The sequence below is a fragment of the Coccidioides immitis genome (assembly GCF_000149335.2).
Source record: "Coccidioides immitis RS genomic scaffold supercont3.1, whole genome shotgun sequence".
Classification (NCBI taxonomy): Eukaryota; Fungi; Ascomycota; class Eurotiomycetes; order Onygenales; family Onygenaceae; genus Coccidioides; species Coccidioides immitis.
This window is the reverse complement of record NW_004504310.1, coordinates 5,077,682-5,102,157: the sequence shown is the minus strand read 5'-3', so window position 1 is coordinate 5,102,157 and position 24,476 is coordinate 5,077,682. Positions and strand designations below refer to the sequence as shown.

Genomic DNA, 24,476 nt, shown 5'->3' with positions numbered 1-24,476 from the left:
TTTTTTTTTTTAATGATTTATTTCTTCGCTCCCTCGTTCCCGAGTACGAGAGAGCACACGAACATCACCCGCGCGCTGGTCTCGGAGAAGAGAGACCGGGAACGAATAAGGCAGGTCACTAACTCAGTAAACGTCCGTCCGTTGACGGGAGTTCATTAGTGAGAGCAAGGGTGCAGGAGGCAGAAATGGACGATATTTTACAAAATTAGATTCCTCAACAAGCATGCAGGGTGGATGGGAAAATCAAAATGTTTGAAAAAAAAAGGGGGGGTTGCAGAGAAAGAATTTATCGAACAAAATTTTATATTATTGGAATCCTACTATTGCACGGGATAAAGGCAATAACTTGTTACTCCGGGCTTACTTTTCTGCGCTCGCTGGCCAACGCCTTTGTCAGCTCTATACCTACATATGGGGATGAATGTGGGAGTTGGCCTTTATCCCACGGACCCTTGTCCCTGACGGGGACGTGAGCTGAAAAGCCAGCGACCCCCCAACGGCCACAGCCCATCGGATCTGCCGCAAATCCAAAAATAGTGACGAAAACAATACGAAGAGCTTGGATGGGGAATTTTCTTCACTGATGGCCTAAAAGACAACAAAAGCCAGGGTCCATGTGAATAGGAACCTGGACTTTTTTATTTTTATTTTATTTTATTTTTTTTAATCGTGCTCTTCCCTGCATCTATTCCGAACAGACGTCAACGAACATATGTGCATAACAGCTGAAATGACTCAAGCTGCTTGCCCGTATTTATGTATGTGCAATGTAGTACCGTTCCACCAACCGTGGACAACAACCTTGAAAGAAGGAAGAAAAAGAAAAAGGAGACATCACGGCTCCTAAGAGCGGAATGATAACCGCGGAGAACTTCCAGGTCTCAATGCTCTGTAAACTGTCCATCTCACCACGCAAGCAGGCAGGATCAAGATGTTCACACCTGGGCTAAATTCACGGAGACGCCAGGACAAGACCGGGTTCGCCGACAAGCGAGACACGAGAAGAAGACTTAAGGAGGATGGGAAAAGAGTCAAATAATCAATAATAATTAATTTGAACAAAAAAAAAATATATATCGATTCAGGCGCGTGCCTCTTCAGATCTGTACAATCCCGTCCATATGTATCTGATCCCGTGTCCATGAATCCCGCAGGCCGTTGGCTAAAGAAAAAGAAACAAACACCATGAGATCGTAATAGAAACCGACCCCGCCCTTGGAATATATCTACATTCAAAAAAAGAAAATAAATTAAAGCTTGTACAAGAAGCATTGTAGATGTGGATTTAAAAAAAAAAAGAAATCAAGCTGGGTGTTCAACTGCAGGTCCAGTGGAATGAGAGGGTTCATTTGCCCCTTTATTTTCTTTTCTTTTTCTTTCTTTTTCTTTTTCTTTTTCTTTTCTTTTCTCTTTTTTTTTTTGTCATTTTGGGGTGAACTCCTCTTGAAGGTAAAATCTTTTGTAAGAATGTCACATGAACGAAAAAATCTCGCTCCCGGCCATGCAATAATAAACACACAACAGGTCGTAAAATTAGAATAAACATTGGACGGTGAACACAGAAAATAAGGCATTCGGATGCAGGATGATCGCAATTGTTGGTGTCATAGAGATAGGAATCAGGCGACTAAGGGTATCGAGGAGGAAAAAGAAGAACTCGTAAGATTATCTGTACACGGTCGATGGCAACCGGCGGGGTATCACTGAGAATGTGGAAAAGGCAAAAGGCACAGCTCGAAAATCAAAACACGGACCACTCTACCAGCCCTTAACATGGTATTCCCAAGGGCCGTAGTCAAAGTAGTGATTCCATGAATTGTTCTTCGAGGCTTCCTTATCCTTCACCTGCTGGACCGATGAGTGTACCGCTTGAGGAGGCTGTCGCTGTGGTTGTTGCTGTTCCTCCGTCGAAGGTTTCGGACCAGGATACTCTTGTAGATTAGCCATATCGTGAGCTGTGTGCCGCCGTTTGAAGGCAGCAGCGGCTGGCGCCGTCTTTTGCTGGCGTTCCCAAAGTAGGTGTCGCCTTAATGACTCTGTGAGTTCCGTAGCGAGCATGTTTCGTCGCGTAGTGCGTGGCGAATGGGCTATCGAGTGCATCGGTACAGATTTGACGACAATTGGCTTGGAGCGAGGGACTTCGGGTCCTCTCATGGTCAGCGTGTTCTCGTCGTCATCTTCATCCGAGGATTGGTGGTTTGGTGAAGCCAACCGAGATCGCTGAAGGGCAGGGGTAGATCGCGAGTTATGGTTTCGACCTTTTCCCGACACTAAAGTCTGTTGGGGTTGGTGCATCATCATCGTTAGCAACGAGGGACGTGAGACTAGATTTGGTCGAGAATCGACTCGCTGGAAGAGCTCCTTTTCGTCAAGGCTTGATCGGCCGCTTTCGGTGACAGAATCCTCCCAGTCAGAATCATCGTCGATTGCGCTCTCAGGGATGTCTTCATCATCGGTTTCAATGGCTGCCTCGTCATCTGTGCTCTCCTTGGTGGATTTCGCTGCGTCTGAAGGAGGCGCGGCCTTAAGATCGGTTTGCATCTGCTGGGAAAGTGTGGATTTGTGCAAACCATCGGTCAGTGAGCTTCTCTGAGGTTTGATCGCCATTCGGTCTTCGAATGAGCTCTCGTCGTCACCAGAGGAACCGCCGAGCGTGAACATGCCCTTCTTCTTCAAAGGAGAAGGTTTAATTGCGGTCATCGGCTTAGGAGCAACGAGTCCAGTATTAAGCTGAGTCTTGGATCGATAAGATGAAGAGATATGGGATGGGGAGAATCCTCGGACGACGCTCGAAGAGTTGACGATACCTGCTGATGAGACGCTTGTATCTGAGGCTGGAGTCCGGCTGGCTTCACTATCGTTTGCTTCGAGGGCGACTGTCGAGCAAGAATCCGTAGAATGATGGGGTTTGACTGATTCCCAAGCGTTCCGTACTTTGGGGGTTGGGGTAGGGGACGCGGCGCGTGGCGTGATGTCCAACGATTGTTGCTGGGATTGTTGTTCCTGTGGCGAAGATGTGGGTAAAGCAGCGATGGGCTCCAGGGACTTTTTCTCCTTGATCTTGTATACCATCTTTTCCAAGCCTATTGAGGTGATGTGTCGCTCTCTGCCGCGGCTCATGCTCAGCATCGGGTCCACTCCAAGGATCCTGGGTTTGATGTCCATGTCCTTGGGTGGCGACTTGATTTGGTTTTCAATCCGCTCAGCTTCATCGGAGGCGGCCGAGTCAACGCTTGTCGATAGTTCAGGGATATCCTTGGATTCGCGGCGCAATCTGTCTATCCTGCGCTTCTGAAACCTTGTCGGCGGAGATGTGCAAAACGTCTCTAGGTTCCACAATCTCCAGCTCAGGTTTTCTAGCCGTCTGCCTTCTTCCATATAGTCTGCGCACCGGGAGAACACTGCAAGACTTCGAGTCAGCACCTTGCCGTCGCACAGTTTCCGCCGCGTGAACTCCAAAAACATTTATATTCACCCAAAGCGAAATAGCGAGATATACTTACCCATCCACATTCCATGAAGAGACTCTGCACTCCTCGTATCAACCTCGTGTATCTTCGCCGGGTCCACCGTCAGGACCGGCGTGCTTAGCTTCGACGGCATCCTAACCAAACGGAATTCCCTTTCCGTGTTCCTCCGTGTTGTCTCCGGGTCTCCAAGCTGTCCACGCCCCTTTCACTAAGCCCAATGCACTGCAGTTCCGTTTTTTCTTCCTTGATTCACCGCTCTTCCCGCTGTAGGTTTCCAATTCCTCTAGATCCTGACGCTTCCGCGTAGGGTGTATGTCGCAGAGAGTACTTCTCTGTGCGCCGGTCCGGTCCGCACAGAATCGACGCCCAGAGCCTTTCCTCTTAACCGGAGATCGGAATGTGATTACTTGACTGGTGTTTCTATCTTTTGCCCCCTGGGGGTGGGTCGTCCGGGGTGGTGGGTGGGAATGCTTGGGGGGGAATTGGGGCGGTTTATATAAGGGAAGGCGACAAAGAACGAGATCCTTTGGAACGTTTGGTGGAGGGCAGTGTGAGGTAAGTATTAGGAAGTGAGAAGGGAGAAAAAGAGGCAAGGTAGCAGAAGGATGGAAAGGTTGAACAAGGGAAAGAGAGTTGGGGAGACAGTGTGGTTTTGTTCCGCAGGGCCGGGAGGGTCCTATTTTTTTCTATGGCGGACTCTGTTTTATTGTTGGTAAGAGTGACGGGGGGGAGGGGGACGGGCGTGATGGTGGAGCAGCCCTGGACAAGACCGAGAACATGCCGTACCGACAGTCAGTGCCAACAGGAAAAAGCAGGGCTTGAGTTTAAAAAAGTCACTTTACGGCCCTGGACCATGGGGGGAAAAATACATATCTCAGGATGGCCACTGGGCGGCGGGGATTGCAACTAGAGAAGTGTGGATGGTTTCATTACCGCCGGGCTCCGTAACCTGGTACTGACCGTATTGTAATGCAACTTTCTCTTCCCTGTCCGCCATGTACCTGTCGGGATGCCATGTATCAATGTACTCCGTAATCCGGAGTTAGTTACATAACTACACTTCCTACACACGTGTGGACGATTTTCACCCTTCTGTCTGCACTGCGCAAAACAGAGTTGGCACCTCCCTTCCTCCCTCCGCTCCACTTGCCTGACACATATATGACAGCTGCCGACACAGCTGTCAGCATCGCCATGCATAACTGATACAAATGCGAACTCTGGCATCCAATGGATCTGGAGCCGTGGTCACGTTCACGGGGGGGGGCAAGAAAAGCCCATGGCGGGTTCGCGGGGGAATCTCACCGTACCGAGAACGTACTCCAGCCTGTACATCGATACCTACAAGGGCTCACCGCACTCCGGTCGTTCCCTTGCTACAATTGGGCAGCGTTCTGATTGGCGTTGTGCGCTGTAATATTTACAACGATGCGTCGAACGCGTAACGTCAGGACCTGTATACCTTACGGGGTACTCACATGGGTACATTCAGGGTGAGTGAATTGGAGGAAGTACCGAGCGAGACACTCGACTAACGCAAACGATCACAACCTTAATTTACTCTATGATGATGGCGATGATGCTGCTGAGTTCAGGCAGGTCGCAGAGCCATTGTGGGGTTGGCCCAGCCCCCCCCGAGGCCAATCAGAAACATCAACTTCCGGATTCATCCAGTGTCAGAGTAATGATCCAGGCGCCGCTGCAAGAGTCCTCGACGACGGGAAAAAAGAGGGAAGCAGAATTAATTGTCACAAAGAAATTTAGAATTCCACCAAACAGGCCGATCGGCCAGGTCATCAACACAACATGCTCTGTACATTATCCTAAAATGTATTGAACATCCACCTGCAGCATTCGAGCATACCTGGCAAATATTAAGTACCTTCCCGCCTCCCTTCGGATCCTGCTTACAGTTTCACCTCCCAAAGTAGAAAAAAGAGTGAAATTCGAACCACCAAGAAAAAAAATAAAATTAAAAAAAAAGGAATTAAAAAAAAAATAAAATAAAATAACAATCAAAAGCAAGCAATTCCTTTTTCAGTCTGATCGAATAATTCCTCGAGAACAGCCCACAGGTTGACTCGCATTTTCACCGGCTGCCGGAAAGTGTGAGCCGGACAATGACGGTCCTTCTGGCTCAGATCTGCCCTATTATGATTTTCCTCTCAGGAGGGCGGTCACTTGATCCATCTGTGACAGCTCATCAGTCAAAAACCACCTATCAACAACCCGCCCTCCGCAAAAGTCCCCAGCTCAATTTGTCAACAAATGCTTGCTGGTTTTATTTTATTTTACCTTTTTTTTTTTAATCCCACTTTGTTTATTTTTTATTTTTATTTTTATTTTTATTTACTTTTTATGCATCTTTCCACTGCAATCCGCGTCAGACCTCTTGGTTTTCTTTTTTTCTTTTCTTTTTCTGTTGTCCTCTTGACGGAGCAGTTGACCCCTTTGTGCTGGATGACGGGACCTGAGCCTCAGATCACACACATGCTCTTGCATGAGAGATCCGAATTGGCCCCTCGACCGACTGTCATGCCGCTCTGGTCGTTTCAGGGCAATATCTGACAGTTCCTTTTTTTTTTTTCGACGTGCGTCTTCGTCGCATGCTTGTCTCCACCTGCTGGTTTCGGCTACTCTTTGCATTATTCTGTGCGTCCCTGGGGCCATCCGGAGCTCCTTTGGGATGTGTCTGCGTCTTCTGTTGATGTGTGTGTGTGTGTGTGGATGTACGGTCCCCCATCCACCCGAGGTGCAGCACGTAGTTTAGGTTACATAAGATTACGGGAGAACGTCTGTGTAAACCGCGCCTGACCCCGTGACCCTCCTGGCGGCAAAGACACAGCCCATGAGGTCGTCGACTGTGGCGGGCGGAGAGAAGCTCCGCAACTAATCATTCTGCTGAAGAACTATTTTTTTGGGGAAATGCAACTATACTCACAGCAACCATGGGAAAAAAAAAATTAACCAAGCAGGGCGAAGACGGGCTCCGAAACCCGTCAAAACGTCCCCGACATTTTTTTTTTTTTTTTTGACACAGCCCCTTCCAAAAAAAAAAAAAAAAGAGGCCAGAAATATCGAAATTTTGGCCAGAAGTACTCCGTACATAGCTATCAGATGCCATTAGAAGTGATCGGTCGTTGCTCCGTTTACGGCTGAGAAAACAGCAGCGCATTAAAAAAAAACTCCACGACTTATTTTCGACTGGTCACGCCTGAACAGCCCATCTTCGTTTTCCCGCCATACCCTTAGACCTTCGAATTCAAGCACATCCTTCGCAAGACCGCCTTCCCGGAAAGTTCTCGTAAATCCTTTGCTTCCTGACTTCCCCGAGCCCTTTGGTCGTGAAGTGAGTTCGACGATGGGGGTGTGTGTGGAGCCCACGAGCTAGACTCCGGTCCCGTTCCGGATCCCACTGCGCTGGGTTACGCGGTGGGCGGATCAAGGTTATGCAAAACAAACACGGGATCCATTTTCTGCCGAAGGAAAAAAAAAAAAAAAAAGGAGGAAAGCAATCCCGACGGAATTAAAAGCAATACAGAGTACTCCGTACTCCGTATAGCTTTGCTATTCCTCAACCGCATTGCTTGGTGAAACGAGTAGCCGGTTTTGGGGGAAGGAGTTGGTTAGTGGTAGGCTTAGGGAAAATCAATCGCAAACTTCGCGGGACTTGACCGAGGAAACGGGCCTTGAGAAGAGACGGTGAGGGCGGAAGAGGTTTATTTGCCCTTTACTGTCCAAAAAAAAAAAAAAAAAAAAAAAAAAAAAAAGGTATTAGTTCGTCTTTCTTTTCCACCATCCATACAAATTACTCCGTACTCCGTAGGATGTATGCCGTTTTGAACAGGCCGACTAGTATCGCTCAAACTAGTTTTACGCGATGTCGAGGGACCGAAAACTGTTGGTTAGAATCTGGGGAAAGGAAGCAACGAATGATGACAGGCGGCAAGGAGTTGTGCGCGCTTAGCATGAGCAAGTGTAGCTCAAGGCCACGAGGGCTCTTTTTTCGGCGAACAGCGAATTGTTCTGCATCGCTTCTTTCGCCTCATCAAAGGCGCAGGTGATAATAAATTTCAACCCATGACAACGTGCATGTATGGATGGAGACAGAAGTATAGTTAGTCACTTCTGAAGTAACAGTACTCCCCGTACGAGCTTCGTTGATTCCAAAAAAAAGGCACCTTTCGTCGTCATTTTGTCCGGGGAAGTTGTGACAGATACCTGGGATCGGGTTATGGGCCAAGGATACCTCTCCCCATCCATCAGCTACCTATTACATCTTTGCGTAACTGTGGAATAGTTACAGTCCTCCCAAGAATCCCGCATCGGCTTCTTTCCTCTATCCAGGTTGCCGACGACATTGTCCGTGTGATGGCGTCCGCAGAGCGGTGCACTACATACAAACGTATCTCTGTACAACTCATCTCTTTCAATACCCGACGCAATGGGCCACTTCGATAGGTGGACCGGGATCGCGACGTATCAATACATATATATATCCCAGACCTCTTTTTGCCCTTAAGGCGATTTTCGATCGATAATAAATAGTAACTGGATAGTTAATGGAGGGGGCACAAGGGAAAAAAAAATAACTACAACAGGGGGTTCGCATCCGCGAAAAAGGATAATAATGCAATTTCTGTCCACACTGTGAAAGATTTCCATTTTATAGCACGCGCATTAACTGCTGACCGCTGCGTTGGCAGACTTGACTTCCTATCGCAGTACTCCTTGCACATTAGTCAAGGGGATCAACGGACAAGGCTAGCTTCACTGCGGACTACGGTTGGCATGGAAGTTCGGGGGGATCCGTCCTGGCCCTTTTCGCCCAGTATACATCAAGCCTGCGTGCGTGACGTTCTGCAGGAGAACATTCAGATGGAAGATCATGCTGGATTAACTGGCAAACGGAGAAATCATGTTGCCGGCAGGGCAAGTTCTAAGCTTGGATGACGGGAGCGGCTGACGGTTGACGCGCCTATCATCTCTCCCTCCTTGTTCTTTTGCTTTACGAGTCCTCCCTGCCCGGAAGTACATCGTTGACGAGGTTTGTTAACTGACTGCTAGCGATGCTTGTCTCCTAACGTCAATCCCATCCTTTTTGATCACGAGTCTCGGATGAAAGCGATAAGTTACCCGACCTACAACGCTCCTTCAGATTCCAAGACATGTGGAGAAAAGTCGCTGTCGACATCCCTCGCCAAACTATCGGATTCACCCCCTCCCGCGCCTGACACACTACCTTAAGCTTTCGACAAAATAAAGTGCGGAGACAAACCGTCGGTGCTTGCCACGAGGCGTTTCATTCCGGTAATTCCCCCCCCCCCCCCCAAAAAAAAATTTGCCTTCATTTCAGGTATCTGGTTTCTGAGGCTGTCTTTATGGGAGCCCAACTATGTCATGCGTTGCCAGGCCATGTTACGCAAAGAATTTCTACAGCTGAAAACTCATCGAAAGAAGAGAGGGGGGGAGAAAAGGATATGTGCTCCATAGAATTCAGAACTCGCGGCCAGACATGCCGTGAAATTGAGATTTGAGCTTGGATATTACGATCGACTTTGAGGAATCGCTGGGAAAGCAGAGGAGCGGTCAACCTCTCTGGATGTATGTAAACTAGGTTATTCCCCGTGGTCATCAGCTTGCTGCTGAGTGGGTGGCTTTTCTTCCGGTTATCTTTCTGCCCTACTCAATTATTGCATCGCGAGCCTATTGCTGGGCAGTAAGGCTGACTGCCTGGGGTTTCCCACGTGATTGAATCGTCGCCAGCGAGACGGTTAAAGTGCTGGCTCGGGTGGCCTTACTGGGACCGTCAGTGATGACACAAATAGCCGTTGTGGGCGACAGGGGCCCCTGGCAGGAGAAAGGATATCACAGGCAAGACAAGGGGGAAGGTGGTTTTTTCAGTCTGGCAGGCCACGGTATCCCGCACAACTTGGGAGAGTCACGAGGATATCAGACTTTTTTTTGCATTTCTTTTCTTTTGAACAACTCATCCCTATATGTCATCGTCAGGAGCAAAGAAAGTCCTACTTCGTTTCTGACATTCGATTGCAAACTCGTTACCTACAGCCTGTCCCAATGTTTTTTGTTTGTTGTGACAGGCTGGCAGTCGTCGAGGTTGTGAAACGCAAACACGTCTCCATGGGCCCCTCTCTTTTTTCCCCCTTTAACTCCTCAATTGCTGAGCATGCACCGAGGGAATTCTCGGTTTATACAACATTGCCAGCAAAGCTCAGCCTCCACCTGGTCGAGACAGGAGGACCGAGAAGCTGATAAGCGTTGAAGCTGAGGATCGCGCTTATTTTTTGTAGTTAGCTTAGCCGCAACTCTCTTCCCCTCTCCCAAATCACATGAACTCCGTTTTGCCCCCATCTGCATCTAAAAACGGGATCTTGTGGCGAACAGCACGCACGAGCTTAAACTTCCCCAGACTCTCTTTTGTGGAGGCCCAGAAGGAAAAGGCAAGCAGCCACGGCTCGCATGCTTCCGCATCACTGGTGTTGAGGGGGCCAGGAAATGTTTTTGTCTCATAGAACAAGAGCCCACGTTCAATCTGGTCAACCCCATTCCGTTTCCATCCGACAATTTTGTGCGATTCAAACCATCGCACGAATCTCCTTCGCAAATGCAGGAGTCAAGAGGTGTTTGGGGGAAGAAAAGTAGGTTTTTTTGAGGAAAAACCCAATTGCAGAAAACGATGTTACTATGCTGCGAACTTCATGCTGCTTGCCACTTCACATTCCCATTGCTAGGGTTCCCTTTGTCGGCTCTTGCTCGTCCTTGGAACCCGGGACGAGCGTTTCATAAAATGGAACAAGCCAAAAGCCCGAGGGTGAGATCGTGTGTATTTCAAGGTTCTGTTTTTACGTTTTACCAGATCGTACCAGACTGTCTGGACATCTATACATAACCTGACAAACGTAGGACATACGTCCAAAATTGCGAGATGCCAAAGGCTGGTTTCATTGGATCCAAGCCGTTGGAGTGATCGCTTTTCTGGTTTTCTTTGTTTGTCATGCCCTTTTTGGATCATTTATCTTTCTGCGCCACAGGAATAGCACTCCCTCCTTTTTATTTTTCGGATTAAAAAAAGGGACGCCGTTGGAGAAATTTGTCGCACAAAGACTGAGGGGAGAATCTCACCGGCGGATCTGGTGTGAGCGGCGCAGGAGGCATGCTCGTTTGCTTCCAAAAGAAGATATCTCCACAGGGTTTGCTCGAGCTTTGTATGTCTTTGCGGAAACCCAAATTAAGTTCATGTAGGGCTGGAACCAAGACACAGGCGAGTGGGTTCGCGGCTTGGTCATGTTCTCCCCCAGTTGGGATACATATGTTTGCTGCTCCCGTCCCCTTGTAGCCAAAGCGTGCTATTTATATATACCATGGTTTTGAAAATTAAGTTGTGAAATTGGACTTGAGAAACCTAGGTGCCTTGATGCGGTTTTGATGGCTTCCTCATTGATTCCCCATTCATGCTTGATTACAACCCCAAACGATGATTCCTTTATTCTGTTGTTTTGATTCCCCATCAAAGGCTGTGGGCCTGGGATCAAACTGACATGACAGATCGGAAGCTACGCGTCTGATTTCGATGGGGATCGACAGTCGATGGGAAATGGTATACGGAGTACAGCAAACCCGATAGCTTGGTCCCTCGACTTTCCCCACGGGCCACCACAACGCTCATTTTGAAGCTTAGACCGGCAAAGGGGTCCAAGCTATGGATCATCGATCGCGATCGCGGCCATCAAAGTCCGGCCAGGACTGTTTTGGCCACGGATGAGGGATGACTCGCATACCGATTCACTCACGTGACCCAATGCAGGAGGGCCAATTTTCGTCGTTATCCCATGAATGTCGAATGAGGAGCTATGACACAGCACAGAATTTCAGATCGATTCTTTGGCGAAATCTCATCCCCCCCACTTCTGCTGTTTATTCGTGACGCGACTTCGTGGAATGTGACACTGGTACTCCGTACCATTACGGAATATCTACGTGCCAGCTTTAAGGGAGAACAAAAAAGGGAGAAAAATAAAATAAGACGTGTCAAAAACTTGATTGCCCAAGGGCGTTTACAGAATATGGTTGGGTCGGAACCTACACGATGTGTGCATGGGCCGGCTGGGGAATGCTCAAAGGCAAATCGACTTTGATCTCCATCCGTGTGGATTTGCAAGGTGACATGTCAGCAAGGTACGACAGCTTCCTGCGATTTGGCATTAATTCTCAGGGTTTTTCTTTACTTAGGTAAGGAGTATACGGAGTACACCCATCTCCATTTATCCCCTATCACAACCCAATGGATGCCACGCTTTGAAGACCCATTTATGGTCGAAATCTATACAATCCGCTGATATGAACGCATTCTTTACTGAAGAGCTCATGTCCGTCGCACAGATTTACATTGTCTAATATTCAACTTGGGATGCCAGTTGATCCGCGATTCCGCGCAAGTTGCCCTATTGCTGTGAAATTGATCCTGGGCTTTAGTTTTGGTCTGATTGTCTCTAACCTTGTACACCTCCGAAATTTATTAATATCTCTACAATTTGGAAGGAGGGTCGGGTGGAGATTTTTGTAGTGTGTGTAACCAGACTGCTCGCTGAATTGCGCGCACACTGAACACATGTTTGCACATCCTTGAGATGTACACACCATAAGGAGTGCATCACAAGTCAATTTTTTAAAGTGCTCTTACGCTTTCGTACTCGAGCTCGAATTCGAAACCGAAGCTTGGCTGGAGAGCCTTGCCATTTCGTATTTTCACTTTTATCCACACTACCTGGAGTAGTGCTGGGCGTTTAAATTCAGAGTTGGCGTGTATGAATGCACAACTCTGGAGGAAATGAGGGTGTCGTCACACTCGCCGCTCTGCCTGTTGAACTAACTATGTCAAACTTCGCGTCACCCAATTTAGCTGAAATTGATGATTTTGCGTCCACGCTTGTTTTCTTAAGTTGGAGGCTCAAAGCCGCGGGAGCAGGGATATGTTGCTTGGAAGATGTTCGGTTCCCTCTCAAGAGGGATGGTGGTGTTAGTGGTTTGTTCCTGAACTGTTAAACCTCTACTCTGGGGCGGTCATGATATTCGAAGTGCCGGTCTTGGATGGTGAGTTACTAGCTCACAACAACAACAAGGCTCGCTCGTGGGGTGAGTCGCCGCCTAACACGAAGCTCCCGTTCAGGCACGAAAATAAAGTGAATGGCGGGAGGCCTTGAAATGCTTTGTATGCGTATTGGTATTTCACTAGGTTGGACGATCTTGAGCTTTGGATGAAAGATCTCGAACATCCATTTTTGGCGAACGGCGGTCAGCTCAGCATTGAAGGCTGAAAGGAGGAAATATATCGCTGGGTTTCAAGAAGCGGCTGGGTACGGTGGCAAGTATGAACAGTACCAACCAAGCCTAACCACCTTCAATCATGCAGCAACGCCAGGACGGTGCGCTCTTCGGAGCATTTTCCCAGCAAGTGTTCGCTTCCGTAATCAGATTGGTGCAGGGAGAGAAGAGGATTCTTGATCGGCTGTGCTTGTTTTGATGTTGGAGGTGCCCACATTCGCCTCTTTCCAGACACCGGGAACAGGCGACTATCAGTGGAGCAAGGCTAGAACAATACGCAGCTGGTCTGGAATATGGGAATACACGGTCTCGCTGTTCGATTTAGGAATTTCCTCCGGGGCAGCTGGTTTAGGATTCCACCGTCGGCGCCATCGAAAAGCCACTTTCAGGGGTTGGGGCCCTGAAGAATCGCCCGGCCAGGAACCTGTCTGATTGGCCCTGTTCCGGGAGGTCACGCGGCCAAGCCGGTTCACTGCTGGGCCCCGCAGACGGCGTCTATTCTAGCGCCGGGGAAGCGTTGCTACGCTCCGAGTACCAGGGCGACGGGATTTGGGGGAGATTTGTGAGGCATCGCCGGTGGAGATGCGGGCGAGCTGACGGCTGCCGTCGTCCTTGGCCGTGGTGCCGGCTAAATACCCCGGATGAAGAGGAATATCCTTAGTGAATCTGGTGTTTTGACAAGGGCTGAGGGGAAGCGTTGATAGTTTCCAAAACTCCGAGCTTTGCTGCTTTTTTCCAGGGGTATAGTTACGGAGTGCTCCATATGGACTCCGTACATCATGTTGGTATCCTTGTTGATGCAACGCGTGGTGGTAAGCAAAAAGGGATGTATCGGGCCTGTTGTCTGCCTATCCCGCCTTGGGACCCTTGTTCCCAAAGTCATACGACATGGTTCTTGTCACAGTATCACCGTGTGCCCCCTTTTTTTCCGACGTTGAAAGGATCTCACCACAATCGCGGAATGAGCCCGCTCGCTGCTGATGCCGCTTCCTCGCCTTTCAGCTGGTTCGCTGACTATTATCGCTCAATTCAATGGTGTCTTTCTAAGTCAATATCCATTTGATCTCGGACTCCGTAGCTCCATTCCCCTCTTTGCGGTGATCAACTTTATCCACCGCAGGGATCACTAAATCGTATAGAGGGACATCAGAACGTCCAACGCCGGAGCTCTCTGTTGCGAATAGTATCTGGACTGCCTTTGCTCCGCGTGGACCTACTCGCAACGACGCCTGATACTGTGCTACATCCGGGGAGCAATTCAAGCGCTGAAGGCCGTCTGGGGCGAATTTCATGGGCATAAGGGGTATTATTACTTCAAACATCGGTACAAGGATGCACAAGGGCGGAAAATGGTCTTCTGGGGTTTCGAGGGCTCTCCTCACAGTCCAGATTATGATTTTTTAAGACCTTGAATCCAAAATGTCAGATCTTAGGTATAAATTGTGAACCACACTAGAGGCCACGTCCTCTATCATGAAGTGGCTTTCAGTGGCTAGCGACCCGTGCACGATTCCGTTCTCCTCACGTTTTTGTCCGTAAAACAATTTTGAATCCACCCCTCTTGCCTGCCTGTGCGGCGGAGCTCACATTTCTAGTAGTATGGCTTTCCCGTCAGAGGATGTGAAATCAGCCCTGTGTCTACAAATTCTGTCTGGGGTTGGAGGGATGCCTTATGCAGTGTATCCATCACGGATTTGTGAATATGGATGGCGGCGGTGGACTTCGTATTATTCCCTCAACGATTAGATCTCCAGTTTCTCGAATTGAAGCATTTGAGAGGCGATTCTCTTGTTGGGAAACACACAGAATCAGCGATTTTCGCTACCCACAGTACCTACCTCGTGTATGCGCTCTCTCTCACTCTCACTCTCTCTCTCTCTCTCTCTGTCTGTGCAGTACAGAGTACATGGCATGTATTATTCCGTCCGTCCCGAGCATGTGGTTATTGCCTATAGCAGTGAGAGTGCCATTACGATTGTTGTGGCTTTGCAAAATCAGAGAGAGTCGATGATGCGAACAAAGTTTCTCTGGTTGACGATATCTCGAAGTTCAACTGATGGGGAAGGCTGGCTTGAGGTTTGAAAATTTGGCATTAACTATCCTTCAGGTCGGACATCTTACCATGCATTGATGTGTGGTTAGTTAACTACCAGGCAGCTTACAAAATCCCCAGGTCGGGTTCCTTAACCATTTGGACCAAGCGTAACATGTGGGCTTAATCCAACCATCCAAGATCCTCTTTTGTTGAGTTCGGTGAAGAGCACAATCGTACTCTGCCTTGAAGCTTTGATACTCCCAGCCGCTAGGTGATGGAGTTCGTTAACGAACGTGTGGCCATACTAGACAACCGCCCAATCTTTGTCTTGCCAGGTGGGAACTCTGCACTCTCACACCGCAAGGAGCTCCGAACTTTCGAGCTCGTCTACAGTCCGATCTGGATAGGCAGCGTGTGTGGAGATGTTGCCTGGCTGCCAAGCGCGCGAGAATCGCCTCCACCAATCACGAGGTGGTTGATGTCGCTGGTTTGTGCTGTCTTGGAGAATCGCCTCCACCATGTCAGGCATCAAGGGCCTGAAGAGAGCACTCTGCTGGATTCAGGTGCTGCAGGAAGCTCATTTTTCTGCGGTTGATGGCTTGATTGCCTCTGAATTGTGGTGAACATGCTCTCATCGCGTGGTTCGAGGCGACGTCCGGCGAGAGACTGCGTGCTCTCTCCGGATTTCCCCACCATGTTGCCTAAGGTTGCCTGGCTTTGCTTCCCCTGAGAAGCGAGTTCGGAACTGGATCAACAGGTACAAAAGCTACGCCAGCGTCCATTAAACCTTTCCTAGACAGTAGCAGTTTCGTCCTTCCATTGCCGATTGCTTCCAAGTTCATCCAGTTGTCATTGATTGATCCATTATTTTCCTTTGTCGTTTGCTTCTCGATTTTGTGGCTGCAAACACCTTCATCCCAGGCCAATGGAGCTTCCAACACGTATAGTCCCATTGAACGAATTCATCCCTTATCTGGCAAAGCAGAGCCGCAATGGTATCCTGAACGGGGGTGCCCTCGACGCCTTCCAGACTTATGAGTCCAAGCTTCGCGAGATCTTTGCGCAAGAGCCGGACAGCGAGACCATTGCTGACCCGCATGTCAATGTCGTTCCGATCTATGCCGGATTCGAGGAGCAGCTCAAAGTGAAGCCTCGGAACTTGGAAAGTGAATCTGCCAGGGAGAGCGAGAAGTATCTCCTCCCCTTACATCCCACATTCCGCAAAGAGGAGGGGACCCTTGCTGCGGCACCGTCTCTCAGCGAGTTCAAAGAAAACTTCAGGTTATTTTCTGAATCTTCCCTTGTTGATTTGGATTGGAGCAATGTCGTTGTTGCTGGAAGCGCCGTAACGACTTGTCTCTTGCCCCTTACTGAGGAGCAGAAATCTTCCAGAAAGGCTCAAAGGTATGCGAGTTTCACCGCGATTGCGGGCAGTAATTGTATTATACCAAAGTTTCTAATCCTCGGCATAGAGAATTCTATCATGAAAAGATAGCCCCGGCATCGGATGTTGATTTATTTATTTACGGCCTGAACGAGGAGCAGGCCATTGAAAAAATTAAGCAAATTGAGAAATGTATCAGAAACAGTGTCCTAGAAGAGACAACTGTAAGAGCATGGCCCATTCACCCTTGATTAAGGCTGACTGGTTCGAAATAGGTTATTCGAACCAAAAACGCTCTCACAATTGCTTCAAGATACCCCACGCGCCATGTTCAAATCGTGCTCCGCCTCTATAAGAGCGTGTCGGAGATCCTGACCGGTTTTGACGTGGATTGCTCCTGCACGGCTTTTGATGGCTCGCAGGTATGGGCGAGTCCGCGGGCGCTGGCTTCATTTGTCACCCAGACCAATACTATTGACCTTACGCGACGCTCCCCTTCATATGAAAACCGTCTCGCCAAGTACTCACATCGTGGCTTCGAAGTCTACTGGTCGGGTCTCGATCGTTCCAGAGTTGACCCCACAATCTTCGAGCGATCCTTTACCCATGTAGTTGGCCTAGCGCGCCTCCTGGTAATGGAGAAACTCCCAACAGCTGGTTCTAGGGATCGCTATGTTGATCAGCGTCGTTCTGAACGTGGCAGGCCTCCGTCGACAAAGGAGAAGTTCTATAACAACCCTCACGGGAATTTTAAGGAACGCCAGCCGGAGGATATCGCAGAGTGGGTTGAAGAAGAAGATGTGTCGAGTTATCATACTTTTACTATCCCATATGGACCGAAATACACTGCCAAAAAGGTATTACTCCACTATATGAATGTTAGTTCATCTGGACGTGGAGTTGTTAATAGACCTACAGATTGAGAGATTGCTCTATAAGAAGGACTTACTTCTTAATGCTGAGTGGAATAAATCTAAAGAGCGCACCGTGGATCTGCATAGGCATCCCGCATTCTTCGGTGCGGTGCAAGACGTTATTGAAGATTGTTGCGGTTTCTGCCCGTCACCTGCCACGGAAGAGGAAATTGAAATTGCCGAAGAGGAAAGTCGGAGATTTGTTTCTGGGAAGATTCAGTTTATGAAGGACGACCCTGGAAGACAAGCGATCGGCAGCTTTAACCCTATAACCGATTCTGACTGGACTGAAATGGCTTACATCGGCGATACTGCTCGCCTTTGTCAAGCTATTGTGGACGGCGACCTTGAATGTGTTAAGAAGTGTTGTGCTAGAGAAGATTTCAACGTTGATCAACGGGATCACACTGGAAGAATGCCTCTTCACTTGGCAGTCATGTGCGGTACACCGGAAATCGTGCAGTACCTTGTCGACCGGGGAGCGAAACTCGTTGCGCGAGTTGCTGGTGGGTTCACAGTACTTCATATGGCAGCCGCGCGTGGGAACCCGGAAATTTTGAGAACTATTCTCAGAAAAAGCGAGGCGAACAAAGCTGAACATTCAGAGAAAACGGAAAAGCCACTGTCGCAGGGAAAAGGGCCTTCGTCTGGTTCGGGGGTTAGCGACGTTGAATCTGGAGATTCTGACGACGATGACATTTCATTTGTGCAAAGTGTGAGCGAGGGACCTTATGCTGCCACCCAAGGATCGATGGTCATGGTCAAGAAATCCGCCTCTGAGATCCAAAACCCCCCCGAAGAGAACGAGGATGAAGGAGAGGAGCCTAACTTTTATGACAATGTTGATGTACTGTCGTGGGACATGCCAATAAGCCCTCTTCACTTGGCATTGTTGAATGGCTATGCCGGCATTGTCGACATCCTCGCGACTGAGTTCGGTGCCAATATAGCCCAACCAATTGTCTGGAGAAAGCCATCTTATCAACATCACCATGATGTTACGCTTTCAATGGCTTTAGTTGCCCACAACCCTCTTGAAAAGTCAAAGGAAGTTCTAAAAACACTTTTGGAGTTGGGTGCTTCTTCAACACAGGCCGATATGCACCATGTCACAGCTCTTCACTCAATTGTCATGGAAGGGGAGAGCGCTTTGATAGACACCCTCTTTGAATTGGACGGACCTGCCGCCAAGTTGGCTATCAATCATCCCGCGTTAGGCATGTCATACGGCGATGAGCCAAGGCTGCCTTTATCTACCGCTATAAAGGACCGGAGCATATCGATGATCAAGAAACTACTCGAACATGGAGCAAGCCTCTCGATCTCGGGTGAACGCGTGCAAAGATTCTGGGCACGTTGGGGGAAGAATAACTCCGGCCCGGTAGAGAATCATCTTGCAGAGCCTATTATCATTGCGGCCCGGTTTGCAAGTCCAGCCATTATCAAAGTACTTTTGGATGCTGGTGCCGATCCCAATTCCTTGACACCAGAAGCTCACTCCGTGATGAATCATAGTGGTCAACGCGCAGGTCAACACAGAGGCCAACAGAGAGACCAGAGTGTGCTCGATATTGTCAAAATGAGAATGAAGTATCTGCGGGACGACCAGGCCGTAGTTGAACGCCAGTCGAACAGCCCTGAGCCTCCAGCTCTAAAGTCCGATTCGGAGTATCTCGAAGGGCTGCGTGAGGGTAGTTATGAGTATTGCTTCATCCAAAATGAGCTCGAAATAGCTAAGGCGGCCGTACGGGCGATGAAGAGTTCTCACGAGGAATATCTGAAGAAGCGAGCCAAAGAGGACGAAGAAAAAAAGCCGCGAGCTGAGTGGGTGGCCGCTGAACTCTCTGCTCTGGAAAATATTAAGGCGATATTATTAGAGAAGGGTGCGAAAACTTTTCAAGAACTTTATGCCAATTTTAAGGGGACGGCCGAAAATCAGGAGGTGAAAAACCAAGCGGCCCAGGCAATTGATGAAGCGGCGACTACTGAGAATGATTTTTCAATCGCCCGGACTTTCCATGATAATGATCTCGGAAAAATAAAGAGTGCTAGTTACATGCAGCTGTACGATACACCAATGCTCCCATTTTTCCTTGTCCCCTTATTTGTATTTTGTGTGCGGTCCATTTGCTAACTATATTTCAGGTTCGAGGCTGCCTGGGAAGGTGATATTAGGAAAGTGAAGGCTCTTACTCTAGGATCCTGGGGCGCTGACCATAAGAAGCCACCGCTCCATGTTTCAGTGAGAGATAGGCGAGGGGTAACCCCTTTCGTCATTGCGGTTGCTCGAGGTCATTATGAACTGGCCAAAGTTATCCTTGAAATTGCCGACGCCCAATATGCTCCTAGAACAGAAGCACCAACCCGAAAGAGATACGAAATCGTTGTCGACGCTGGAGAAGAGAGTGGCAGTGAGTGTTGCTATTCGGAATCAGAAAGCGAGGAGGAAGACAATCATGGGGTTTCTGTTCGATTTGATCTCGTCGACGAACAGCACACCATTGACGACGTTAGGGAGTTGGGAAATATTGTCAAATCATCAACTTCCCCAGCAGACATGGTTAGGCACTATAGTGATTTACGCATATTCTTTGATGCTGCTGAAAACAAACATGTGTTTGATGCACGTTTCAAAGGAACTAACAGCTACATGTCCCCGTTTATTTTTGGAGCCCACAAGCTAACGGCTATGGTAAGTAATTCTTTATGATGCTCTAGTGTTTTCTTTTGTCTTTACTGACCTGTATCTTATCTAGGGCACTTTGGAAAATCTTTGTTCTCGAACTGAATATGCGCACTCATCCGGCCTGTTCACCTATGCTGTTCAAAAGAACAACTTGGTCGCGCTGAAATTTATTATGGAACAACTTCAGAAGTATCAAGGGCCTACGGACGAAGATGCACCGCTCTTTCTTCCTGTTGCAAGTGGAGAATTTGAGAGGCCAATGGAAAATGGCTACACGGAGATTTTGGAGCATATTATTTCACAAACAGGAGCCGAATTTCCTCTCCAGGCGTTGATAAAGAAAGCCGGCGTAAAACTTGATTCAAAACCAAAGGCGAGTAAAGGGAGATCACTTACCTGTTGTATCTATGTCTAACATAAACTGCAGTATTACCAAGGTCTCACGGTTTATGGAAGCAAACGAGAGGACTGGGCAGCCGAGGATGGCCGTCATCGTTATCGCCGGTTCGAGGCGGAAGAAAATCTGCTTTTGCGTGCGGCCTTTACCACGAATCTTGAGTCTATTAAATGGTTCCTGAGTGACATCCCTGAACAAAAGTATAAAGAATTCGCATCCATGTACGCAGACGATAAGCGTATCAAAGCGTTTACGGATGTCCCTGGCGGCTTTGAAGGAGCTTTGTCGTCATGGCTAAATGCTCGACGTAAGTTATTATTGTGTTTTCTAGAAAATAGAATGCTTGCTAACATCATTTTTTTAGGCGATATGGCGCTTCACTGCGCAGTGCTTGGTAACGCTACCAAGGAGACAGGCGTTGCTCATGTCAAACTCATTCTTGAGGCCATTCCAACCTCTTTAAATGCTAAGAATAAGACAGGCATGACAGCATTGCAGGTTGCCTTTATAAAACGAAGGGTAATGGCTGCCAAAACCATTGTGGAAGCTGGGGCAGATCAAACAGTCCGTGATGAGACAGGCCGCAATTTACTCCACACAATCCTTACCCCTTCCATGGGAGAGGGTGTCATTAAGTCCCCCAACTTGTTTAGGGCTCTTTCCGGACTTCTGGACAAAGAAGTGCTTCGTTCATTGGCAACACAGAGATCGCACGTAGGGCGAGGAACTCATCAGTATAACTCCTGGAGTATGCTGACTCCACTGGCAGAATGGCTAGCCACAGCTCAGAACCCACACCCGGATATGCTTCGGACAATTTTGGAAATTACTGGTGGACAGGAACTTTACGTTCTCGACGGTGAAGGGAACTATCCAATCCATCAAGTCGTTCGGAAGAACTTCATCGATTTGGCGCGTGTCATGCTCGAGAGGGATCCAAGCCTTGCCCTCCTCGAAAATGCAACGGGCATAACCCCCTTGGAACTGGTCGAAAATAAAATTTTCGATGCTGTTCTCTCATGGTTGAGGAACAGTCCACGGAGGGTCCATTGTAGGATGAATGATGTTGATTGGAGGGGAAATCCTGTGGTATACGAGCCACTCAATGTGCAGCATACGTTTGGTTCACGCACTCAGAAAATAACTGATCCTAATGAGTTATACAAAAAGGATGGTATGGATACACCTCGCTTCTGGCCGACTGATCGTGTTGAAGGCAAACTGTACCATTTGCTTCACGAGACGGCGTCGAGGAATGGAATCAAAAGGAGATTGGCTAGCCTACGGGATGCTAACCAGCTTGTTAAGCGATTGGAGGCAAGGAAGAACCTCCAACAGAATGGGCAGGAGAACAACGCTAGTGAGCGTGATGAGGTTTCTCACTTTATGTCCCGTAGTCAGCTCCAGATGTGGGAACTTGACGAGATTTTGGAGAAGGTGAAAGATGATGCAGATGAAAGCGAATTTTAGTCTGGTCTTGAAAAGGCTGGAAGAGAATAAAGCTCAATTTGTAGCTAGTATGTAGATGGCAAGGTGGCGAATTTATGTGATAGTCTTCCCACGGTGTTGGGGTATGTAATACCATCCTGTTGTTACTTGTTTCTAATCTGGAGCAAAGCATGTACCTCGAGGCTGACTTTAGTAATGTGTTTAGTCGGCAAAGGAATATGGTGTGCCAAAGGTATTGTTTTATCTATCACTGGAAATCCATTTTATACTATTCCTTTGTTCAAAGCTTTATTCTTTCATAAAAAGAAGATTGGAAAGGCGGTCAATGTCCCCTCCAGTCTATTAAGGTGACCAGGCTTTTAATATTCATCCTCGTCCTCTCCAGCAATGATTACGTTGTTCACCTAGAGAGATGGTCAGAAAACAGGGCTTAAATTAGTGATGGCTACAAGAACATGCTTTACCTTTAGGACAAGTCTGCATAACTGGGTTGCAAGAAGTAATTGCGCACGCTTTCCGATGAGTGGATCAATGACAAAATGCTCTCTCATATCTGGACAAAAGGGAAACAAGGTTAGTGCTTATTCAACAAGGTATATCGGGAAGAGATAACAACAGAAGGCATACCGTTACTGCCAGTTTGCATGCAATCAACTCCCAGTCTTGAGTTGTGCTCCTTGACTTGTCGCGATTTGATTGTGGCTAGGGTTTCAATAGGGCTCCATCCGGAGTTCTCGGCAAGGGCCATGGGTACGGCATCCAATGCGTCTGCAAAAGCGCGCATGGCATACTGAGCCAATCCAGGACACTGGATGATTCAATAAATGATTAGCGCTTTTTTCTTTCTTTTACCTGAAGACTTGGAGAAGGTGCCTATCCTACCTTTTCAGCAGCCTCTTGCACGGCAAGTGAACAAGAAATTTCTGCTGCACCACCACCATATACAATGCGGTTATCCCGCACTAGGTTCCTGACAACACACAGAGCATCATGCAGTGACCGCTTGGCTTCATCAATAATCTAATAAAATTAACGGTCAGCATTAGCTGTCATCAAAAGTATCCTTGTGATAAATGACATACCATCTTATTACTTCCGCGAACAAAGACAGTGACAGCTCTGCTGTTTGCACACTCCTCGATAACCAGCATTTTCTCTCTCGTGGTACCAAAGGTCATTTCTCTAACCAGGCCAGCAGTCCCTAATTTTTCTGGGCTTAGGTCCTCAAATCGGGGAACAATTCGGCCGTTGGTGGCGATAGCAATCAATTCAATTTCGGGACCACCGACCCATCGAACTGCCGGCAAATCATTCTGGAGAAGAAGGTGGTTGGCTTCGTCATCAAAGCCCCATTGACAGATGACGAGATTTGCTCCAGTATCTTTTAGCTGTTGAATCATTTCAGTGAATTTATCTTTCTCATATTGTTGTAGCTTTTTGAATTCTTCGACGCTCGTAATATCGAGCTTGTGCTTGGTTTTCGGTTTTGGAGGTTCAAATGCACAGGTCAAAATTGCAAGTTTTGCATCCCTAACTTCGTCTGGCATTTGTGGATGCGAAAAATCCTTGTCGACGATAACTCCCTTTACGAGAAGCGACTGTTCCAAGGATCCTCCAACTTTACCGTCGACCTTAATCAGTTCGAAATCGACGTCCTTTCTTTCCAGATCAGCAACGGAAAGCACTGCGTCGACTGCGATCTTTGCAAAATGATCATGTGCTTTGGAAACGCTGCATATATCGATCAGCGATACCATCTTCCCAAGGTGGAACGAGAGACCCACATCTTGCTGCCTAGAGAAGTCTTTGCGACTTTCAAGAGGTTTTCCTGGTTATCACGGGAGAATTTAACCTCATCACTGATTTTGTCAAGATGTGAAACTGCGATTTCGCAAGCCTGGTCGAATCCATCCGCAATGCGGATCGGGTGAATACCCTTATCAATGAGGTCCGCAGCTTGTTCCAGCAGGGCACCAGCAAGTACGACGACACCAGTTGTTCCGTCCCCAATTTCATCATCCTGCGATTTGGAGAGCTCAACTAACAATTTGGCAACATTATTTGAAATTTCCATCTAGTTAGGATGTTTAGCCAGGCGACGGACTGGAACGGGGCAGGCGAACGAGCACACACCTGGGATAGAATGGTAGCTCCGTCGTTTGTGACGGTGATATCTCCGTCTGGCGAAATTAATATCTTGTCAAGCCCTCGGGGGCCCTAGATGATGCAAAAGGAGCGATTAGGACATGGCTCGCGTCCATCTGAAAGGAGAGGATGTAATACCAGTGATGTCTTGACAATATTGGATACTGTTCTTGCAGCTAAGATGTGTGATTTGACAGCATCTGTTCCATGTTGTCTCTTCTTCTTCCCTTGACTATAAGAAGAATATTAGACGTATCCGTGGATATTTTCTTGATGGAGCCATGGGTTCATATAACGTACTCTCGAACGACAATGAAGGGTCTGCCTTGTTCATCTTTCATAACAGAAGCTACCGTGGAAACCAATTAGATCTAGGGAGCATTGTAAATGCATAGGTTCGAAATAGCGAAACAATACCTTGTGACATATCAATCTCTGTTCCGCCGAGTTGTTAGCAGGGTTCAACCAGGGGAGGGGCACTTTGAGCATACTCATCGCCATGTTGAAAATCGTACCGCTGAGCGGCCAAGGCTATCGACAGGGCTGGTGACTCCCGGAGAGAAAAAATTACAACCCTCAGGAACAATGCTGTAAAGATACGATTGGAAACTCGAGACTGCAGCACAAGTCAATCGTCGGCGCGGCCTTGGTGAT

At 48.1% G+C, this 24,476-nt stretch overlaps 6 protein-coding genes across 6 annotated transcripts; 3 read left to right on the top strand and 3 right to left on the bottom strand.

The window, feature by feature from the left end:
* Positions 1-1,031: 1,031 nt before the first annotated feature.
* CIMG_01279 (uncharacterized protein) lies at positions 1,032-4,107 on the bottom strand. The gene is made up of 2 exons (XM_001247507.2): positions 3,504-4,107; positions 1,032-3,401 (listed from the first exon to the last, which is right to left on the bottom strand). The coding sequence occupies exons 1-2, from the start codon at positions 3,601-3,603 to the stop codon at positions 1,759-1,761; spliced, it is 1,743 nt and encodes a 580-aa protein (XP_001247508.1). The 5' UTR covers positions 3,604-4,107; the 3' UTR covers positions 1,032-1,758.
* A 5,709-nt stretch (positions 4,108-9,816) lies between these two features.
* Positions 9,817-10,777, bottom strand: CIMG_01280 (uncharacterized protein; the record flags this gene model as incomplete). Its single annotated transcript, XM_001247508.2, has 4 exons — positions 9,817-10,087; positions 10,209-10,327; positions 10,402-10,426; positions 10,614-10,777. 4 exons carry the CDS (start codon positions 10,775-10,777, stop codon positions 9,817-9,819), a joined length of 579 nt encoding a protein of 192 aa, XP_001247509.2.
* Positions 10,778-12,894: 2,117 nt separating this feature from the next.
* Positions 12,895-13,473, top strand: CIMG_12796 (uncharacterized protein; the record flags this gene model as incomplete). The annotated part of the gene is made up of 2 exons (XM_004445767.1): positions 12,895-12,954; positions 13,165-13,473. 2 exons carry the CDS (start codon positions 12,895-12,897, stop codon positions 13,471-13,473), a joined length of 369 nt encoding a protein of 122 aa, XP_004445824.1.
* A 1,045-nt stretch (positions 13,474-14,518) lies between these two features.
* On the top strand, positions 14,519-15,442 carry CIMG_12795 (uncharacterized protein; the record flags this gene model as incomplete). Its single annotated transcript, XM_001247511.2, has 3 exons — positions 14,519-14,655; positions 14,768-14,888; positions 15,119-15,442. The coding sequence occupies 3 exons, from the start codon at positions 14,519-14,521 to the stop codon at positions 15,440-15,442; spliced, it is 582 nt and encodes a 193-aa protein (XP_001247512.2).
* Positions 15,443-15,772: 330 nt separating this feature from the next.
* CIMG_01284 (uncharacterized protein) lies at positions 15,773-21,807 on the top strand (the record flags this gene model as incomplete). Its single annotated transcript, XM_001247512.2, has 8 exons — positions 15,773-16,251; positions 16,320-16,455; positions 16,507-17,109; positions 17,150-19,209; positions 19,291-19,837; positions 19,902-20,204; positions 20,259-20,535; positions 20,593-21,807. 8 exons carry the CDS (start codon positions 15,773-15,775, stop codon positions 21,696-21,698), a joined length of 5,511 nt encoding a protein of 1,836 aa, XP_001247513.2. The 3' UTR covers positions 21,699-21,807.
* Positions 21,808-21,920: 113 nt separating this feature from the next.
* On the bottom strand, positions 21,921-24,471 carry CIMG_01285 (T-complex protein 1 subunit epsilon). Its single transcript, XM_001247513.2, has 11 exons — positions 24,314-24,471; positions 24,240-24,257; positions 24,123-24,171; positions 23,961-24,054; positions 23,811-23,894; positions 23,462-23,751; positions 22,760-23,408; positions 22,560-22,697; positions 22,305-22,485; positions 22,142-22,230; positions 21,921-22,081 (listed from the first exon to the last, which is right to left on the bottom strand). Exons 1-11 carry the CDS (start codon positions 24,321-24,323, stop codon positions 22,037-22,039), a joined length of 1,647 nt encoding a protein of 548 aa, XP_001247514.1. The 5' UTR covers positions 24,324-24,471; the 3' UTR covers positions 21,921-22,036.
* Positions 24,472-24,476: the final 5 nt, after the last annotated feature.